The 17,915-nt window shown below is 43.8% G+C and overlaps 1 protein-coding gene across 1 annotated transcript in view; it reads right to left on the bottom strand.

The window, feature by feature from the left end:
- cacna1ia (calcium voltage-gated channel subunit alpha1 Ia) overlaps positions 1–17,915 on the bottom strand; it is a 442,500-nt gene that overhangs the window by 385,239 nt on the left and 39,346 nt on the right. Inside the window, 1 exon segment of the mRNA XM_084676906.1 lies at positions 12,885–12,996. Within this exon segment, the coding sequence (XP_084533032.1) occupies positions 12,885–12,996 (112 nt within the window).

The raw sequence follows: 17,915 nt of genomic DNA, 5'->3' as shown, positions 1-17,915 counted from the left end.
GCATCGCTGCTTGCGGCTATACTGTATTTTGTTAATTTGTAGTTTTATTATTATTATTATTATATTTAATTAATTTTTGTTTTTTATTTTATTTTAATTGGGAAACCACAAAGAGAATGGATGTGTTTTGTTATATGTTTGGAAACGGCAAGTGCAGCTTGGATCTAAGACGGATTCGAGAGACCGCAGATAGAGTACGGCTTGTCTGGGTTGTTATATGTGTGGAAACTGCAAGTGCAGACCGGATCTAAGACGGATTCGAGGACCGCAGATAGAGTACGGCTTGTCTGGGTTGTTATATGTGTGGAAACTGCAAGTGCAGCTCGAATCTAAGATGGATTCGAGAGACCGCAGATAGAGTGCGGCTTGTCTGGGTTGTTATGTGTGGAAACTGCAAGTGCAGCTCGGATCTAAGACGCATCCTGAGGCTAGCAAGAGAGGCCACCTCCATTCCTTTTCGCGGATCACAAATTCATTTTTTCCCGGATTTCAGCGCTGAAATCTCCAGGAAGAGAGCTGTATTAATAGCCTGGTCCTAACCAGACCCTCGTACATTGCATTTGTACAGAGGGTCTGGGATCTCTCCGTTGACAAATGTTAACTTCCTTGAAGGCGGGTCCTCTGTTGAAGTTTAAAACTATTGGATCCGCCCAGAGCCACTCTGATTTGCCGTAACCAATCGCAAGCATTCGCCTTAGCCAACTCCTTCACCACTACTGTAACGGAGCTAGCTTCCGTAGCTGGAAAATCAAACTTTTCCCGAAACCCGTGGGGAGGAAGGCCACAACATCATGGCCACCAACAAAACTCAGCAAAGAATGTTCTTGCTCTGGCTTTAACCTATGGATATTCGGCAGCGTTGCTGCCACAACCGCAGAATAGTTTCGCTCGCATCTTTCTCCGCCGCCATTACTGAACAACTCAAACTAGTGCACGACATTAACGTCTTCGTTCTCAGCCACTCCCTCTGTTTGCTGATTGGACCTACAAAAAATGTATTTCTTGAAACCGACTTCAGAGCCTAGCTCCCAGACCTAGTACAGATGCAAAATCCAAATTGAGCGGAAGTACGTAGGAGGGCAGAGCCAGGCTACTGTATTAATCCCAGTGAAGTCGCAATTTTAAAATGCTGGATTCAACTACAGGATGCTGTTCCCTACCAAGCTCCAGGTTACCGACAAGGACGGGCAGGAGAAGCATATTATTCTCTCGCCCGACAAAGCAGTCTTGTTTGTGGAAAGACGTACAAGCAATCAGGCTTGAGATACCTCCATAAAGTGAAACCCAACGTGAGTAGGCCATCTAACGAATAAGCTAACTCCAGATACATCCTATTATACGACCTTGACCACAACTTACTCCATAGGACTTCATATTAGTCAACTTATTAATCATTACACAGTGACTTTTTATTTTTTTATTTTTTTTACCTTGACTGCTACGTGTTGCATAAAAGGCCTAGCCTGACGTTGTCATACTCATAATTCTAGTCAGAATATGAGTCTGAAAATTCTCCGTTGGGCTGTGACTACGGGGCGTGTTTCAACCGAACTCAAATGCCTCTTCGCTCAATTGGATAGACCTACAACCAATCAGAGCAACGTAATACGTTGTTTGTTGAAAACGAATTCAACCCAAGGGCTCTTTTGTGACGTTGTTGATTACGTTACTGTTAATCATTTGTCCATCATCGTATAAAGCCCGCCCTGGCAATTTCATTGGTGCGTCCCGATCCTGGTTTTATGTAGTTGTTCCCAATACGAGACCCTCCAGACCCAACTTCCCAACCAAATTTTTTTGTGGGCGGGGAGAAGTTGGGCTGGCAGCCAGGCTATAAAAGGCCCTGTTTGGTTACAAAAAAGATAAGAAAATGCTCTAGTTGTATGCCAAGTTTGGTTACATACTATGTTAATGTGACTTCATTTTGATCGTTTAACTTCATTTTATGTACGGATGCCTGTAAAACGGTTATTTTTTCTCCCCTTCCTATGTTGTAAATTTTTTTAAGAGGTTAAGTAGAATACTTTACTCTATCTTCATAGTTAGACTATGGCTGTTCCTCTTACTGTTATTGTTACTCTTGAAAGGTGTTATTCTTATTGATTTAGCGTTGTGCACAAACCTTTTTAATGAAAAACATATTTTCTGTCATAACAGAGTACAGTGTAGAGTTTAAACATCGATGTAGCACGTGTTCTTTGTGCTTTTTGTAGTGCAAGTTTTTCAGCCCAGCCTTTTTGTTTTTATTTTTACTTCCCCCCCCTCCATCCTCTCTGTACGTTACCCTCACCTCTCGCCATCGTCTCATTCCACTATGGCTTCCCACAGCTCTCAATTGATCTGTGCTAGACAAAATGACATCTAGAGTTAACACTCGTTCAATACAGGTGTTTCACTTAATGCAAAACGACTAAATAACCCAGTGAAAAGACAGAAAAGAGTATCCTATCTCCAGCAGCTAAAGGCAGACATTGCATTTATACAGGAAACACATTTAAAAACTGATGCTGTCAGTTATCTTAAAAGAAGATGGGTTGGACAACTTTACCACTCACAGTTTAATGTTAAAACCAGGGGGGCCGCAATCCTTATACACAAAGATATTGCATTTCAAGCAGAAGAGGTGATTGCCGACACTAATGGGAGATACGTCATTGTCATTGGGAAGTATCTCCCTGTAATTCTTGTCAATGTTTATGCCCCAAATTTGTTGTATGTAACTGTATTGTAATACTCTATAATAATATTTCTGTATATATATATACATTCTAAACTCTCAGTTACTGTATTTACTTCTGCTGCATGTGGTAGGCTGGCTGGGGGTGGGTGGGTCTTATTGTTGGTAAGGGTATACCCGTTAGACTTGTGATACGTAAATTGTATAATTGTATTGATTACCCAAAAAACACCAATAAAAAAATTTAAACAGAAAGACAATGGTCTTAAAAATGATTTTACACTAGCTGAAATAATTAAACATTGGCGAACAGTAGGAGTAGGAGAAAAGAAAGCAGAAAATAAACAAATATTGAAGATTACTGTGCATCTAATTGGCAAATGTCTTCTCACCTCTGTCCTCAAAGCAGCAACACCTTTTTGTTCCACAAGGCAATACACCACTAACAAAAGCAGTGACGAGACCAGAAACTTTTACTGCCATAAAAATGGCGACGGAGGTAAAACCCAAGCCCCAGCAGCCCACTACTAGACAGGGATTTTGTCACACTTGTCTAAGAAGTGAACACACTGAGACAAAATCTTGGGATCTGGGAATGGGTAGGCCTCCTCCATTTTCCAAGCAGCATACGCTGAGCCTACATCAAGACAAACAAACCTTAAACTTTTAACCCTTTATAGGGCACTCATTGAAATCTTTGGAAATTCTAAATTTTAACCTCAGAAAGCTAACAGGGGATGGTACAGGACATTTTTTGCATTTTTTTATTTATCAATATTTTTCATCTTTGCATTGCAAATCAAGGTCAATAAAGAGCTCATATATGAGCACTTGCCCGTCTAGGGTAAAAAAAATTACAGAGAGTGATTGTAAGGAACATTTTTTTAGAGACATCTCTGTCTTGAGGTACTGATACTGGCTTGACTGTGATACAAGAAAAACACATATTCAACAAATACACATACACATAACATTCAGTTCGGAACCGTTTTGGAATCGTTTCTGGAACTGATAACAAAACAACAACATTGTTGTAACATTTGACTTGTTACAACAGTAACAGTCAAAATATTGCCAAATAAGAAGAAATAAATAATAACATTGGCATAGAAATTGCAAATAAATAATAATAAGAAAAGTTAATAACATCATAAATACTTGATGAATACAAAATCATTCTAACAACAAATGAAATATCAGCAGCCACGAAGATCATGGTTTTAAAAACACAAAAAATACTATATAACATTTTCTCCTGAGGACTGGCCACTGTCATAGACCAGGAACATTGCATAATGAACTAATTTCTTCTATTGTGTCAATCCAGTTCAGGCCAGTTGATTCACTTAGGCAACTGCTTCATGGTACTTGACAAAGCAGTTGCGCTCAGCATTGAGGCACAAGTGGAGCTGGCAAACCCTACAGACAAGGTTTGACCTCATGATGTTCCCCTTCCTGCTGCATTGCTTGCAGGTCTGGCGGCTGCTGCTATAGACAGGGGCATGGAACAGTGACACATCAAACCGCACAGAGTAGTGGCATGTGACTGCGGTGTCCCCGGATAGGCTTGGGGATATCAGCAGAGGTGCTGGAGCAGCCTGGCAGTGGTGCTGAGCTCCTGCGGGGACGAGATGTCATTGACTTTGAGCTACTGGCCGTCTTGAACACCTGGATCCTGAAGTTTTTCAGTGACAGGCCATCCTTCACACCAAGAGCCTTGCTGTCACGCCTATACATTATCCAGGCATTAGTGAGGCTGACATCAATGGCATATGCAAAGAGCCGCATGTACCATCTCTTGGCTCTCAAGGGAGTACGGTAGAGGTGGACCAGCATGTCACTCTTGTCAATCCCTCCCATGTTTGCATTATAGCTCTTGATGAGATATGGACAGCTCACTTGTTCCTTTCTCTTGGTATCACTGCAGTACCTGTAGACTGAGGACGAAGGCTCTAACCCCATGTCTGTTGACATCAGAGTGACAATCTTGTTGTCTTTCCACCTGACAATCAGGATCCCATCATCACTGGTGGTGTAGTCACAGGTACCACGAGGGACAGACTTCTTCTCCATCTCTTTGATGGGCCTGAGTGGAGCTTTGCCAGTCCTGTTGTCCCTGGCTGTTCCTGTGTACCGGCAGTTCTTACTCTTGAGGTATCGCACGATCTCTAGGCCACTAAAGTAGTTGTCTGCAAAGATAGTTTTAGGGCTGGAGGAGGACATGGTGCTGGCCAAGACGGAGACTGTCTGGCTGGTGACACCCATGACTTGTTGTTCAGGTGTAAGTGGGATACCGTGGGCCTCAAGTGTAGTCTGCCCTTGGTATAGGATCATGTTGTGAATGAAGCCATCCTGTGAAGCCCTGGCAAATAATTTAAAACCCCATTTGTCTGGCTTGGATTTGATGTACTGCCTCAGTTTGCCAGCAGTCTTGCCTTTGTAGGCAACCATCACCTCATCAACAGACTGCTTGGGGGTCTCTGGCTCTCTTCTGAAGGCAGTAACCAGATAGTTGAACAATGGCCGGACTTTGAAGAAGCGATCATTGTTACCAGGGATCTGAGCATTGTTATTGAAGTGGACAACCCTCTTCAATAACTTGAACCGCTTGGATGACATCAGGTTTGCAACTTGTGGGACCCTGGTCTCCATTGCCCAGTAGTCATCAACGGAGGGAAGCTCAGCAATCCCCATGAAGATGAGTATAGCCACAAAGTTCATTATTTCATCCTCAGTGGTGGCAAAGGTGGTGTTGATGTTCATCTGGGTTGCATACAAGTTGGTTTGATATGTTATGTGTGAGATTACTTCGCGACTGAAGTACCTGCTGAAATAATCAAACGGACTTTGTATGAAGTCAGGGGGAATGTGCTGGTATTCAGGCAAGGGTGGGTTGTCCAGGTCAACCTTCTTCCAGAGGGTTCGCCGGGGTTCTGGCTTCCTTTTGGTGATGGGTCTCTGTGCTGTTGGTGCCAGCTCTTGATTGTCATCATTTTCATCCAGGTCCTCATTTTCATCCAGGTCCTCATCTGCAAGCACCTCCACTGCAGGCCGCACACACTTCCTTTTGGCAGAAGGGCCATCAATATTCAGGTTGTGGGTGGGTGGAAGGAAGTCGGGATCTGCCACATCGTTGTCTTCTTCCTTTGAACTATCATCATCGCTGATGGCATTGTTTACGGGAACAACAGCCGTATCCATTTTCCCATAAAAGAGCCGAACAGACAGCTGCAAAAGGAATATGCTTTAAAGTCAACGTTAAGCCAACTTTAATTAATTTGTTAAAATCAATTCAAACAGAACTAGGCCTCACACTATCAATAAGCACTTGTGTATGCCATTTAACTATGATAAAAACACACATTCATAAGGCATATGTCTAAAAATGGACACTTGGGCCACTCATGCTAGTCTTAAGTGAACGGGGCATATGATCAAATAGGGTGCATTTAGCTTTCAGCCAAACATACTATGCAAATAACAACAATTTCAATGTCTAACACAAGTATTCAACAAAGGCATATGTCTAAAAACGGGCACTTGTGCCACTCATGCTAGTCTTAGGTGAACGGGGCATATGATCAAATAGGGTGCATTTAACTTTCAGACTAAATTTAAGCTAATTTCTAAATCTTTAACACAACTATTCAACTAAATAATTTGTGAGTTACATCAACTTACCATGTTTAGTTATGATGCTATTACCATAGCTGTGGGAGAAGCCAGGTTCAAAAAAGCAATATTTATGATGTCTGCAAGAAGGCAATGTTTGAGATGCTCCAGGCCACTGCTGATTGGTCAAATGCCATGATGTCAATATCTGTCAGATAGCTTGACCTCCCCTGATTCGCTGAGAGAAAACCACATGACTGTACAACCCCAAATGAAGGCAGGGGGAGGGCATTTTGAATGTGTGCGGAAGTGAATAAATATGGTTACTTGCCCCATAAAGGGTTAAACATGATTACATGCAATTAAAACTATCTCTTACATTTACTTAACTCAAGGCCAAGTTGTGAGATTGCTACATTGACAACTTTACTATTTGGTTAAACTATCATTGTGCATTTAAAGTTACTGGTACCTTGGTAGGTACCTTGGTAGGTACCTTGGTACGTACCTTGTACGTATCTATCACACTAAGGCAGTGAAAACATTGATTTAGTTGGGTTGATACCACTAATACTGATTATAGACATACACTTTCAAAGTAGGTTTTAAATTAAGGCCTCTGAGTCACACAGTTGGCTTTCTAATACCGGCAGATGAACTAATCATTGATCCGAAGACTCGGTTGGGAGGTGAACAATTCGTTCATCTGCCGGGTACGAGTATTTGGATCGTTTTTCATGTGACATGCATAGGCTCAGTATTGCTAGCTAGAGGAAACAGAAATTATTAGTTCATTTTGCCTGGTCTAAGGGTAAGGGTCTTTGGATAATTTTTCACGTGACCTGTATAGGCTCAGAAGAGGAAACAGAAAGCGTGACTAGATTTAGTGAATGATATTCGTTCACAAGTAATAATTACAGGTTTTGGTATTTTGACTTTTGGTACTTTACTTACAGTCAAGTGCAGTGTAATTGTTGGCCGCAATAATTAAATGCTAGTGTGAAATGACAATTGAGTCATACAAACTGTGATGATGCATTATTTTAATCCAGGAATTTCTTTTAAAATAGTATCTTCTGGTTTACATGCAGGCCTACAGAATATGATAAATGTTTGTAGTGGACGTATTTAGGCCAAGAAATTGGCAAAAAAAAATTGACCACCCCTCACCGCTGAAATTATTGAATGACTTGAAAAAAGATTTGTTCATTTTACTGAACGAGATTCAAAGAACCGAGTCAGTAAAATGATCCGAACTTCCCATCACTAATGGGAAAGGCAGAGCAGTTTTCTTATTGCACTAAGTTGCCCACTCATTCTGCTTATAAAAATTCTTATTGTTATTTTTATATTTACAAAAGTCTTATTTACTTACTTAGAATTTGTTTAACTATTATATTATATACTATATAATATACTTTTTTACTTGATTTAAGACCCATATGTTTATTGTTTGCACCTTTCTGCCGCAGTACATTCCGTGTTTGTGTAACATACATGACGAATAAACCAAATTCTGATTCTGAAGGGGATGGAAGAAGAAACCCACCCAAATTAGCTTTGGTTAAACAGGCATGGGAGGAAATTGGCACAATTGTCAAAATAGAATCAAATAACTGTTCTATTGGTATTGGCGTAATTTGGTTCATGTTTATACACTGTTCAGTTTCCTGTAGCGGGGTCTCGTCGTGTTAAAATATAAATACTTAATTTATCATAAAGTTCAGGGCACCACCCTAATATTGGTTTAGGACATTAGGGAATCCTATATTTAACATGTAATAATCAGTCTCAACTTTAGGAATGAATTCGTTCTAAGTGTAGAGCCAATCGTAACATCAGTGAACACGCACGTCAAAATATCTTTACAATGAATTTATTCAAGTAAGGTAAACAGATCTTATGAACAACTTAGATTATGAGTTTGATATGAGTTATTGGTTTCAATGAACAGAATAAATGGTCTAACTTAAAGAAAGACAGAAATGGTAAGTCAATGATTACATCCTTACAAATCATAAACAGAGCTCACGCCAATGCCATGTCTGGGAGGAAAGAGCGTTAGCCATAGTTACGTTTGATCAGGGGTTGATCAATGAGGTTGAGGGTGGTTTGCGCCAAAGGTCCATTTGAAGAATCGGAAGTGAAAGCGCGGCTGCGCTGTCGGGTCATGTGGCTGAGTCTGCAGGACCTCAGTCAAGTCGCAATGATAATTGCGTTTTTGGTTCTTCTGTTGAAACGTCCAGATAGTGTCGCGATCACTATAAAGTTGAATCTCAGGAGAAGCTTGGGGACGTCCTTTGGAACGCCAATCCTGATGGCGTTCATGCCATGGTTGGTTTCGCTGGAGTCCGAGATTGATGGTCATCTCAGATATTTATACAGTTCAGAGTTCGAGGGAGGACCTGTCTGGGGTCAGATGTTGATTGGGGGAAGCTGGGTTGTCAACTCCCCCCCTCCTTCCTTCACACCTACCAAAGGTGTGATCTGGTCTCTGGCTGGTTCAAAAGATCACTCAAATATTGTTCTGGACATCTTGGTACAGTTACAAAATATAGTTGAATGATTGTTTTATTATGAGAGCTTTGTGTAGATACCAAGAATGACATGGTTTTCTTTTAGGAAGGAGTAGTTACTAGAATCAAGATTTCAGTGAACACAACATTAAAACAAAGTAACAAACATGACACAAATATCCCTCTCATAATTCTCCACCTTGTACTCTCATGGTAAAGGTGAAGTCTGAAGAACTTTCCTCAAAAGTTCTGATTAAGGTTCTTTGTTCAACTGCCGCAAAACGGATAGCAAATGGTTGCTGGAGACGTGTGGTCTCAGGAGGCCCTTTGAAGCTTGCAAGCTAGCAGGAGGGCTGAGATTGGGGAGGTTCCCCCCCCAATTCTATGGTTCCTTTGCATCGGCGTTTGGTGGATAATCAGCATACTGAGGGTGTCACAAGGGCTGATTAGGCTTGTCTGATTTGATTGAATCACTCTTCAGGTGTGGCAAGATGTTGGCTCTGTGTGGTCTTGCTGACCTCACTACATTCCCATCTTCCTTTAAACCATTGGGGTGTTATTGGGGTGTTATTGTTAGTGGGGTTATTTGCCCAATATTTAACCCCTATAAGTGTGTGTATGTGTGTGCAGGAGTCCTACTTGAATGAACAGGCCCCAGCCAAGAATGAAGAGCAGAGCAGGGGCCCGTTGGTCGTAAGGGTTGAAGCTAAGTTAATCATTTGTCCCTTTAGCCCGTTAACATTAGCGAGCTAACTTAGAACCGCAAATATCGGTTCGTCGACGGCTGATCCGCATCTAAATCATGTCGTTAATTTCAATCAGGCTAAACTTATCAGGGCAAGTGCACGAGCACGTCCTACTTCAAAAGGCAGGAAAGGTCGATCACCAAAACCGTGATTTTCTAACGGTATGATGGCGGAAAAGACGAAAGAGAGAGCGGTGATATTCTCGCCATCTGAGCAAACTATTATAATGAGTCTCTACAAAGACAATAAGCATATTATCTTTGCTAAGTCAAACACCGCAACCGCTGCCAGAGCAAGACAGGCATCTTGGCAAAAAAATTGCTGATAAACTAAATGCGTATTTTGGTAAAATGTATAGGCTCATCTTTAGTGCCTTATTACCCCAATCAATCAGATCACATCAATTCAGAATAAGTATAAAAACAAGGCCAAAGAGTATCTAATTGATACAAATTCATAGACACTTATGAGGATATATGTAGGGTGATATCAGGTAAAATGGCCCACTTTTTGGTAAATCCTTGGGACAACAATACAATACCATATATGCCTTTTCCATGTGTTTTTATGATTACTTATGACTGTTTTTGATATTTTTTTGTTGAAATGATGTAATAAAATAGCAGTTTCAGGTAAAATGGACCAGCTCTTCAGGTAAAATGGGCCAGTGAAACTGCAAAGGGAAATAGTAATTTATCATCAATTTTATTTTTAAAACACTAATAATAATTTAAAAAAAATCCTGAAGCCCAGACTCGTCACAGTTCCATATATATGTGAAGGCGTGCCCTCAGCTCAACCAAAAGACTCTCATACTGGTTAAACCACTGGCTAACCACCTCTTTGTTGAGTCCAGCAGCCCGTGCTGCAGACAGGACCTCTGGATTGCGCATCCCAAGCTCTAGGTTGTGCTTTAGAAAGTTCTTAAACCAGTAATATCCGGCCCTCCCTGCTGTCTTGAAGAAACCAGATATGTTGTTCTTGGCTGCAAAATCAAAGGCCACTTGCTGGACATCACATTTTGTGAAGGGAAACCCCTTCTGCGACAATGTGTTGAGGGTGGCAGCAAGCTCCGTTTCCGCCTCCTGTGGAAAGTAGGGCTTCCGCCCTGACACATGTTCACTGCCAGTCACCTTTCCACTGATGCGTTTTTGCAGTGTGGATCGCGGCACACCCCATGCTCTTGATAAGAGGTGCACACTCACTGTAATTCCTTTCTTCTCTCCCTCCATGTATTCATCTAAGCCCCCCTTCATCCTCTCCTCTTTCCACAGATTGTAATTGTTTGGGCTTCCTTTCCATCCCTGTTTTATCTTTGTATCTTTTCCTCTCTGGTCCTTGCTCCTCCTCTATTTTCTCTCCCTTTCCTTCTCTCCTCTCCTCTCGCTTCCTTCTCGTTCGCCATACTCACTGTACATAAAAAATCTACTACCATTATTACTGTTGGGGGGGTCATGGTGTGACACACACACCCTCACACTCCAACACATGTGTATGTGTGCATTTTAGCTGAAACCATGTTGCCCATTTTACCTCAGTGGGTTAAGGTAAATTAGGCCACCAAGAAAAACATCACTTTTTCAAAAAATATGTTCATATACCAAACTAACAACATTATTTCTGATTGATGCCATCAAGACAGATATTATGCATAGTTTTTATTTGCATGTTTTTGTTTTTATAGATTTATCATCCTTATAATAGTTTACCATGCAGCTTTCTGGCGCAGTCTTGTTTGAATTATTGGCCCGTCCACCATAGCAACAATAAAGCAATCAAATCCCCCGTTACTTGTCAGGGCTGGGGATCCTCAAACCTTAAATGGCCCACTTTACCTGATGGCCCATTTTACCTGATATCACACTATATATGTGTATATGCATGTAGGCCTATGTGTAAATCCCTCTTTGATTTCATTGACTGGGACATGGCCAGGGAATATGATGAATTGATTCATCAGCTGGTTAAGCGCCAAGTGCACTTTTCTTACGGCAACGCATGCTGTGGCTTTGCCAATGTTTTCTGCATTGCTTATACTGTATAAAAATGTACCTGACACGAAAAACCTCAAGGCTATGCAGAGAGTCTGAAGCACAGTCAAAGTTTCAAGTAGCTTTGTTGTCAATTTCTTCACATGTCAAGATATAAAAAGGAATCTATATGACGTTTTCCACTCTCCCACAGTGAAACATAAAAAGCACAGGCGCAACAGATAAGACATTTCTTAAGACATTGGGTTACATATTCACATAGGCCTACAGCAGCATAAGCTGATAAAGCACAAAACTTTGTGTTATATTTGCAATGTAGCCTACGGCCCGAGAAGGTCTTGCAAATAATCCTTGTTGGCTGAATCGATATCGCTCAAACAAGAACTCATCCGTGTGAAATAAAGGATCTTGGCGATCGAGAAGAACTCTATTGGTAATGGTATGGAAAGCTAATCGAACTAGAATATATCTCCTTGGTCAGCTGGGTCTCTCAAAAAGGGAGCTGCCAATTATTTTCCGGGGGTGTGGCAAGCTTATCCAGCTACACTTACGTTAGCCTGCTCTCGAGCAGGTTAGTGCTAATTGATATGTTACTATGGTGATTTATCTAAACTTGCTTCCACGAACCAAAAAGAGGGGCGTGTTTTATCTTAGCCTGAAAATTAGCTCGCTAAACTGCTTAGCGAGCTACGACGAATACCCCCCAGAAGGACTTCCTGTGTTATCATGTTATCATGAATTATGGAACCTCCACGCTCCATACATGAGAAAATGTTCCGTTGATCCCTCAAATCTGATTGACTGTCAGAGGAGAGGCTCGTGGAAAGAGATCATCTCTTTGTCAATCTCAACTCACATCTTCATTCCTCCCCCCACCTGACATTCAAACCACAAATGGTTAATACATTTTATGTATTTATCAGTTTGGATGGATTTAGGGAGAAGAGACAGGTAGATTCTGTAACTACAGTCAGAGAGAGCGAGACAGACTGGGACACATTGAGACACACTGAGGGCCAGGCTGGTCTCTGCCTTATCTCTCCATCCAGCACCATATGCTGCTCTGGCCTCCAGCTACACCTGGAGATACACACACTCTGGACCATATGCCAGGAGGGAGAGAAAGTGAAAGAGAGAGAGAAAGAAAGTGAGGGAGAGATATTTTGATGTAATGAGAAAAAAGCCAGCAAGAAAGAAAGAAAGAGTAAGAGAGAGGTGAGTGAGTAAACCGGTCATCTGGGCGACAAGGGATCTATGAGTATTCCTAAAGAGAGAGTGTGAGCCAGCTCTTCACCAGCGATAGTTGAGAATTATACAGATACATACACACACAAAGACTGACCTGCAGTATCTGGCAGCGATCAGAAGTGCAGTCTATGTTCTCGCAAGGCTGGTACATCCCCAGGGTGACACAGTTGAGCAGGATGACCATGATGCTGATCCTCTCAAACCACGTATGGACAGCTACAGTCAAGGAATACACTCTGGGACCAGGACTGACACACACACATATACACACACACACTGGGACTAGTACCAGCACAAACACACACACACACTGGGACCAGGACCAGCACAAACACACAATTGCGTAAATGAACAGGTGCACGTATAGTTTACATAGGATGACATTCCTTTATGCGTTTTTAGTTTGATTATTGATACATTAATATTTCCCACACACCTACACAACCACACACACAAATGCGGAGAACATGCATGCCCTTAATTCATCATAGTTACCTACCATAACCAGCCATACAAATAATAACTTCTATTGTGATTGGTTAATAGGAGCTGATGACCTGTGTCCACCATTCATTTTTCTCTCTGGGCCAGCCGATCACTAGCCTGGTCCTAACCAGACCCTTGTACATTGCATTTGTACAGAGGGTCAGGGATCTCTCCATTGACAAACGTTAACTTCCTTGAAGGCGGGTCCTCTGTTGAAGTTTAAAACTATTGGATCCACCCAGAGCCACTCTGATTTGCCATAACCAATCGCAAGCGTTCGCCTTAGCCAACTCCTTCACCACTACTAAAACGGAGCTAGCTGCTGTAGCTGGAAAATCTAACTTTTCCAGAACCCCGTGGGGAGGAGGGCCACAACATCATGGCCACCAACAAAACTCAGCATGGAATGTTCTTGCTCCGCCTTTAACCTATATTCGGCAGCGTTACCACAACCGCAGAATAGTTTCGCTCGCATCTTTCTCCGCCGCCATTACTGAACTACTCAAACAAGTGCACAACATCGTTCTCAGCCACTTCCTCTGTTCGCTGATTGGACCTACAAAAAATGTGTTTCTGGAAACCGACTTCAGAGCCTAGCTCCCAGACCGAGTACAGAAGCAAAATCCAAATTGAGCGGAAGTACGTAGGAGGGCAGAGCCAGGCTAGCCGATTACAGCAGTGATAGTTGGAATCCTGCCCTCACATCGTCATAACATTCATACAACAAACTGCATACTACAAACCTTTTTCTTATACATTATAATCTTGTGTCTTATTATTGTGTTATTGTAAGGCAGATTTGATGTGTACATGTGCAGCCTGAGTCTCTATAAGGTCAAGAGGTCCTGCAGCGAGGCCCTCTCTGAGCAGAATATAGCACACAGCCCAGACAGTTAGGAGACAGTAAGGCAAAACATGTACAAACCTGGACTAATGTAATTAACAACCACTTCACCTGCTGAACGTTCTAGTGTATCAGTGTACTGACCACTGAAGACCCGTTAAGGAAGCAATTCTGTGCATTCTATGTTTGAACATATATCGAGCATATAGCGTCCTACTGGAGTCGACACCGAGAGCGCTGCATTGACTGCGAGTGATCAAGGCTGTAGTATATTATTAAGTTTAGCTAAAACTTAGTCTTTTGGGTAGAGCTAAAGGGTCAGCAGTTAGATAACCAGTTCAAAAAGGTCAAGGAGTAGCTAGCCAGTGAGTCAGTTTCGGTTTCAGGGTACTCAGGGTATTCTTCTTTTTGACAGTAATTGGGGGCGTTGTATCTGTGCATTAGCATATTTAAGGCGGTTAGCACTACAGAGGCAGCCTCGTCTGCCAGCCTCGGCGCACGAAGACTCAGTCGAACAAAGACAAAGGAGTCTACCGGCGGGAGTCCACCGAGGAAGGCCGAAGAGGCGGATCACCTCTTCTGATAAGTATCAACCTATTTATATTCATAATTAGATTATATTCTACCTAGAATTTATTCATAGCTAGCATGTGTTTCCTTAGCATTCCTGTTCATTACACTACCCGTAGACGTAGATATGTCACAAAGTATATTCGGTCAACTTCTAACCTTCACTACCTATCCAGTTCTTCTCCACCTGACCTTTCTCTTTCTTTAGGGCTCTGGAACTGCCAGTCTGCTGTGAACAAGGCAGACTTCATCCCGGCGTTTGCATCCCAGGCGTCTCTTCATGCTGTTGCGCTGACAGAGACGTGGATCCGCCCAGAGAACACTGCTACTCCAGCTGCTCTCTCCGTCAACCACTCCTTTTCTCACTCTCCCCGCTCATCCGGGCGGGGTGGTGGGACAGGTTTGCTTCTTTCCTCACATATTAAATACCCATCCACACCACTCTCTGTTACTGCCAAATCATTTGAACATCATTATGTTATGCTAACTGATCCCATCAAAGCATGCTTAATTGTTCTTTATCGCCCACCAGGTCCGCTAGCTGACTTTGTAGAGGAGCTGGACATGCTCCTCAGCGTCCTCCCGGATGATGGAACCCCCCTGATAGTCCTTGGGGACGTCAACATCCACCTCCAAGGAACGCAGGCTGTCGACCTGACGCTGCTGAGCACACCGGCGACCCACAAGGCAGGCAAACAGCTAGACCTCATCCTGACACGTAACTGTATCACTGACTTAACCTCTGTAACCCCACTGCACATTTCTGATCACTACTCTATCCAATTCTCTGTCTCTCTCCCTCCAACCCCTCCCACCTCCCCTCCCCTCGTAACTTTCCGGCGCAACCTCCGCTCCCTATCCCCCTCCCATTTCTCCTCTATTGTAACATCCTCCCTCCCTTCCATTGACGAGTTCTCGCCCCACCCCACTAACACTGCCACTGACACCTTGTTAACCACTTTAACTGCATCACTTGACTCTCTGTCCCCTGTCAACCAGGCCTGCACGATCTTCGCCCTCCTGCCCGTGGCTTACGGATGTTATTCGTGAAGAGCGGTCCACCCTTCGAGCAGCTGAGAGGAGATGGTGCAAGTCCACAGACGGTCTGGACCTTGATAAGTATCACTCCCTCCTTAAATCCTTCTCTTCTCACATAACTAGTGCTAAAACCCTCTACTTTCTTAACAAAATTAATTCTGCTTCTAACCCCCACAAACTTTTCTCTACCTTCTCCACCCTTCTTAACCCACCTCCCCCACCCCCTCCCTCCACCCTGACAGCAGACGACTTCTCCTCCTTCTTTGAGAAAAAAGTCGCCGACATTAGCAGTCGGTTCCCTAAACCCACCTTTCCGACCCCGTCACCCTCCATGACTGACCCAACTAAATGTCTAAACTCTTTCTCTCCCCTGTCCGAGGCAGAGCTCTCTGACCTCATTCTCTCTCATCGCCCCACCTCCTGTCCCCTTGATCCTGTCCCCTCCCCTCTCTTTCAAACCATCTCCCCCTCTATCATAACTTTTCTGCTCCATGTTCTAAACTCCTCTCTTACCTCTGGCACCTTCCCCTCTGCCTTCAAACAGGCCAGAGTTACCCCTCTACTCAAAAAACCCTCCCTTAACCCTGCCGTCCTCCAGAACTACAGACCGGTATCACTGTTACCCTTCTTCTCTAAAACAATTGAACGTGCTGTATCTAACCAACTGTCTAACTTTCTTTCTCAGAACAACCTGCTTGACCCCACCCAATCGGGCTTCAAGACCGGCCACTCCACAGAGACTGCCCTCCTTTCAGTCACCACTGCCCTCCAGTCTGCCAGAGCGGCTTCGAGGTCATCCGTCATCATTCTGCTGGACCTTTCTGCAGCGTTTGATACGGTTAACCACCTGATCCTGCTCTCCAGACTTTCTGAGATGGGCATCACTGGCACTGCACTCCAGTGGATCTCATCCTACCTCTCGGGAAGATCCTACCAGGTCTCCTGGGGAGGCAAACTGTCTGACCCTCACCAGCTCTCCACTGGTGTCCCACAGGGCTCCGTCCTTGGACCCCTCCTCTTCTCTCTGTACACCACCTCAATTGGACCAATCATCACCTCCCATGGCTTCTCCCACCACTGCTACGCTGACGACACGCAGCTGTACCTGTCGTTCCCGCCGACCGATCCGGGGATCTCAGCTAGGATTGAGGCCTGCCTAGCAGACATCTACGCCTGGATGACCGAGCACCACCTCCAGCTGAATCTCGCCAAAACAGAACTTCTCATCATCCCGGCCAAACCCTCCATCTCCTATGACCTCTCAATCACCCTGGGATCTGCGACGGTGACCTCCTCATCCTCTGCCAGGAACCTTGGGGTTACCATGGATGACGAGCTCTCCCTCACGGCCCACATTGCTGCGGTCTCCCGGTCGTGTAGATTCACCCTCTCCAACATCCGGAAGATCAGGAGATACCTGTCTGAGCACTCCACCCAGCTGCTTGTCTAAGCACTTGTCCTCTCCAAGTTGGACTACTGCAAGTTGCTGCTCGCCGGTCTCCCAGCATGCGCAACCCGCCCTCTTCAGAGGATTCAGAATGCGGCGGCCCGCCTGGTCTACAATCTACCCAGATGCTCCCACGTTACCCCGCTCCTCATCTCCCTCCTCTGGCTACCCATAACGGCCCGCATCAGATTCAAGACCCTGGTACTGACCTTCCGAGCAGTGAACGGGACTGCACCCGACTACATCAAGTCTCTCCTGCAGCCTTACACCCCCACCCGCCACCTACGGTCTTCTTCAGACAACCGCCTGGTGGTCCCACCGCTCAAGACCGCCCAATCCCAACACAAGCTCTTCTCCTGCCTGGTGGAATCAACTCCCCACCTCCATCAGAGACACAGACTGTCTCTCCACCTTCAAGGGAAGGCTCAAGACGCACTTGTTCCGGGAGTACAATGGTACTTAGGAATGGTTTGCTGAACCCAATGCTGGTTTCCTCAAGGATCACAATGACTCTTGCTTAGACTGTTGCTCTTGTTTGTTAGTGGTAGCTGATTTAAACTGTTTTCTATTTTAGTTAATCCTATTTTTATTGCTTTCCTACAGGAACACTTGCACTTAAGAGTTTCATGTTGTTTAATTGTAACTTGTTTAACTACATGCTCTTATGGGTTCCTCCCTTTAGCACTTATTTTTTGGTTGTTCACAATGTGTACTTCTTGTTTTGGCTACCCGCAATGCTT

Source organism: Hypomesus nipponensis, chromosome 17 (assembly GCF_054491055.1).
Source record: "Hypomesus nipponensis isolate SF chromosome 17, ASM5449105v1, whole genome shotgun sequence".
NCBI lineage: Eukaryota > Metazoa > Chordata > Actinopteri > Osmeriformes > Osmeridae > Hypomesus > Hypomesus nipponensis.
The sequence above is the reverse complement of the archived record's forward strand: the minus strand, read 5'-3'. Positions and strand labels throughout refer to the sequence as shown.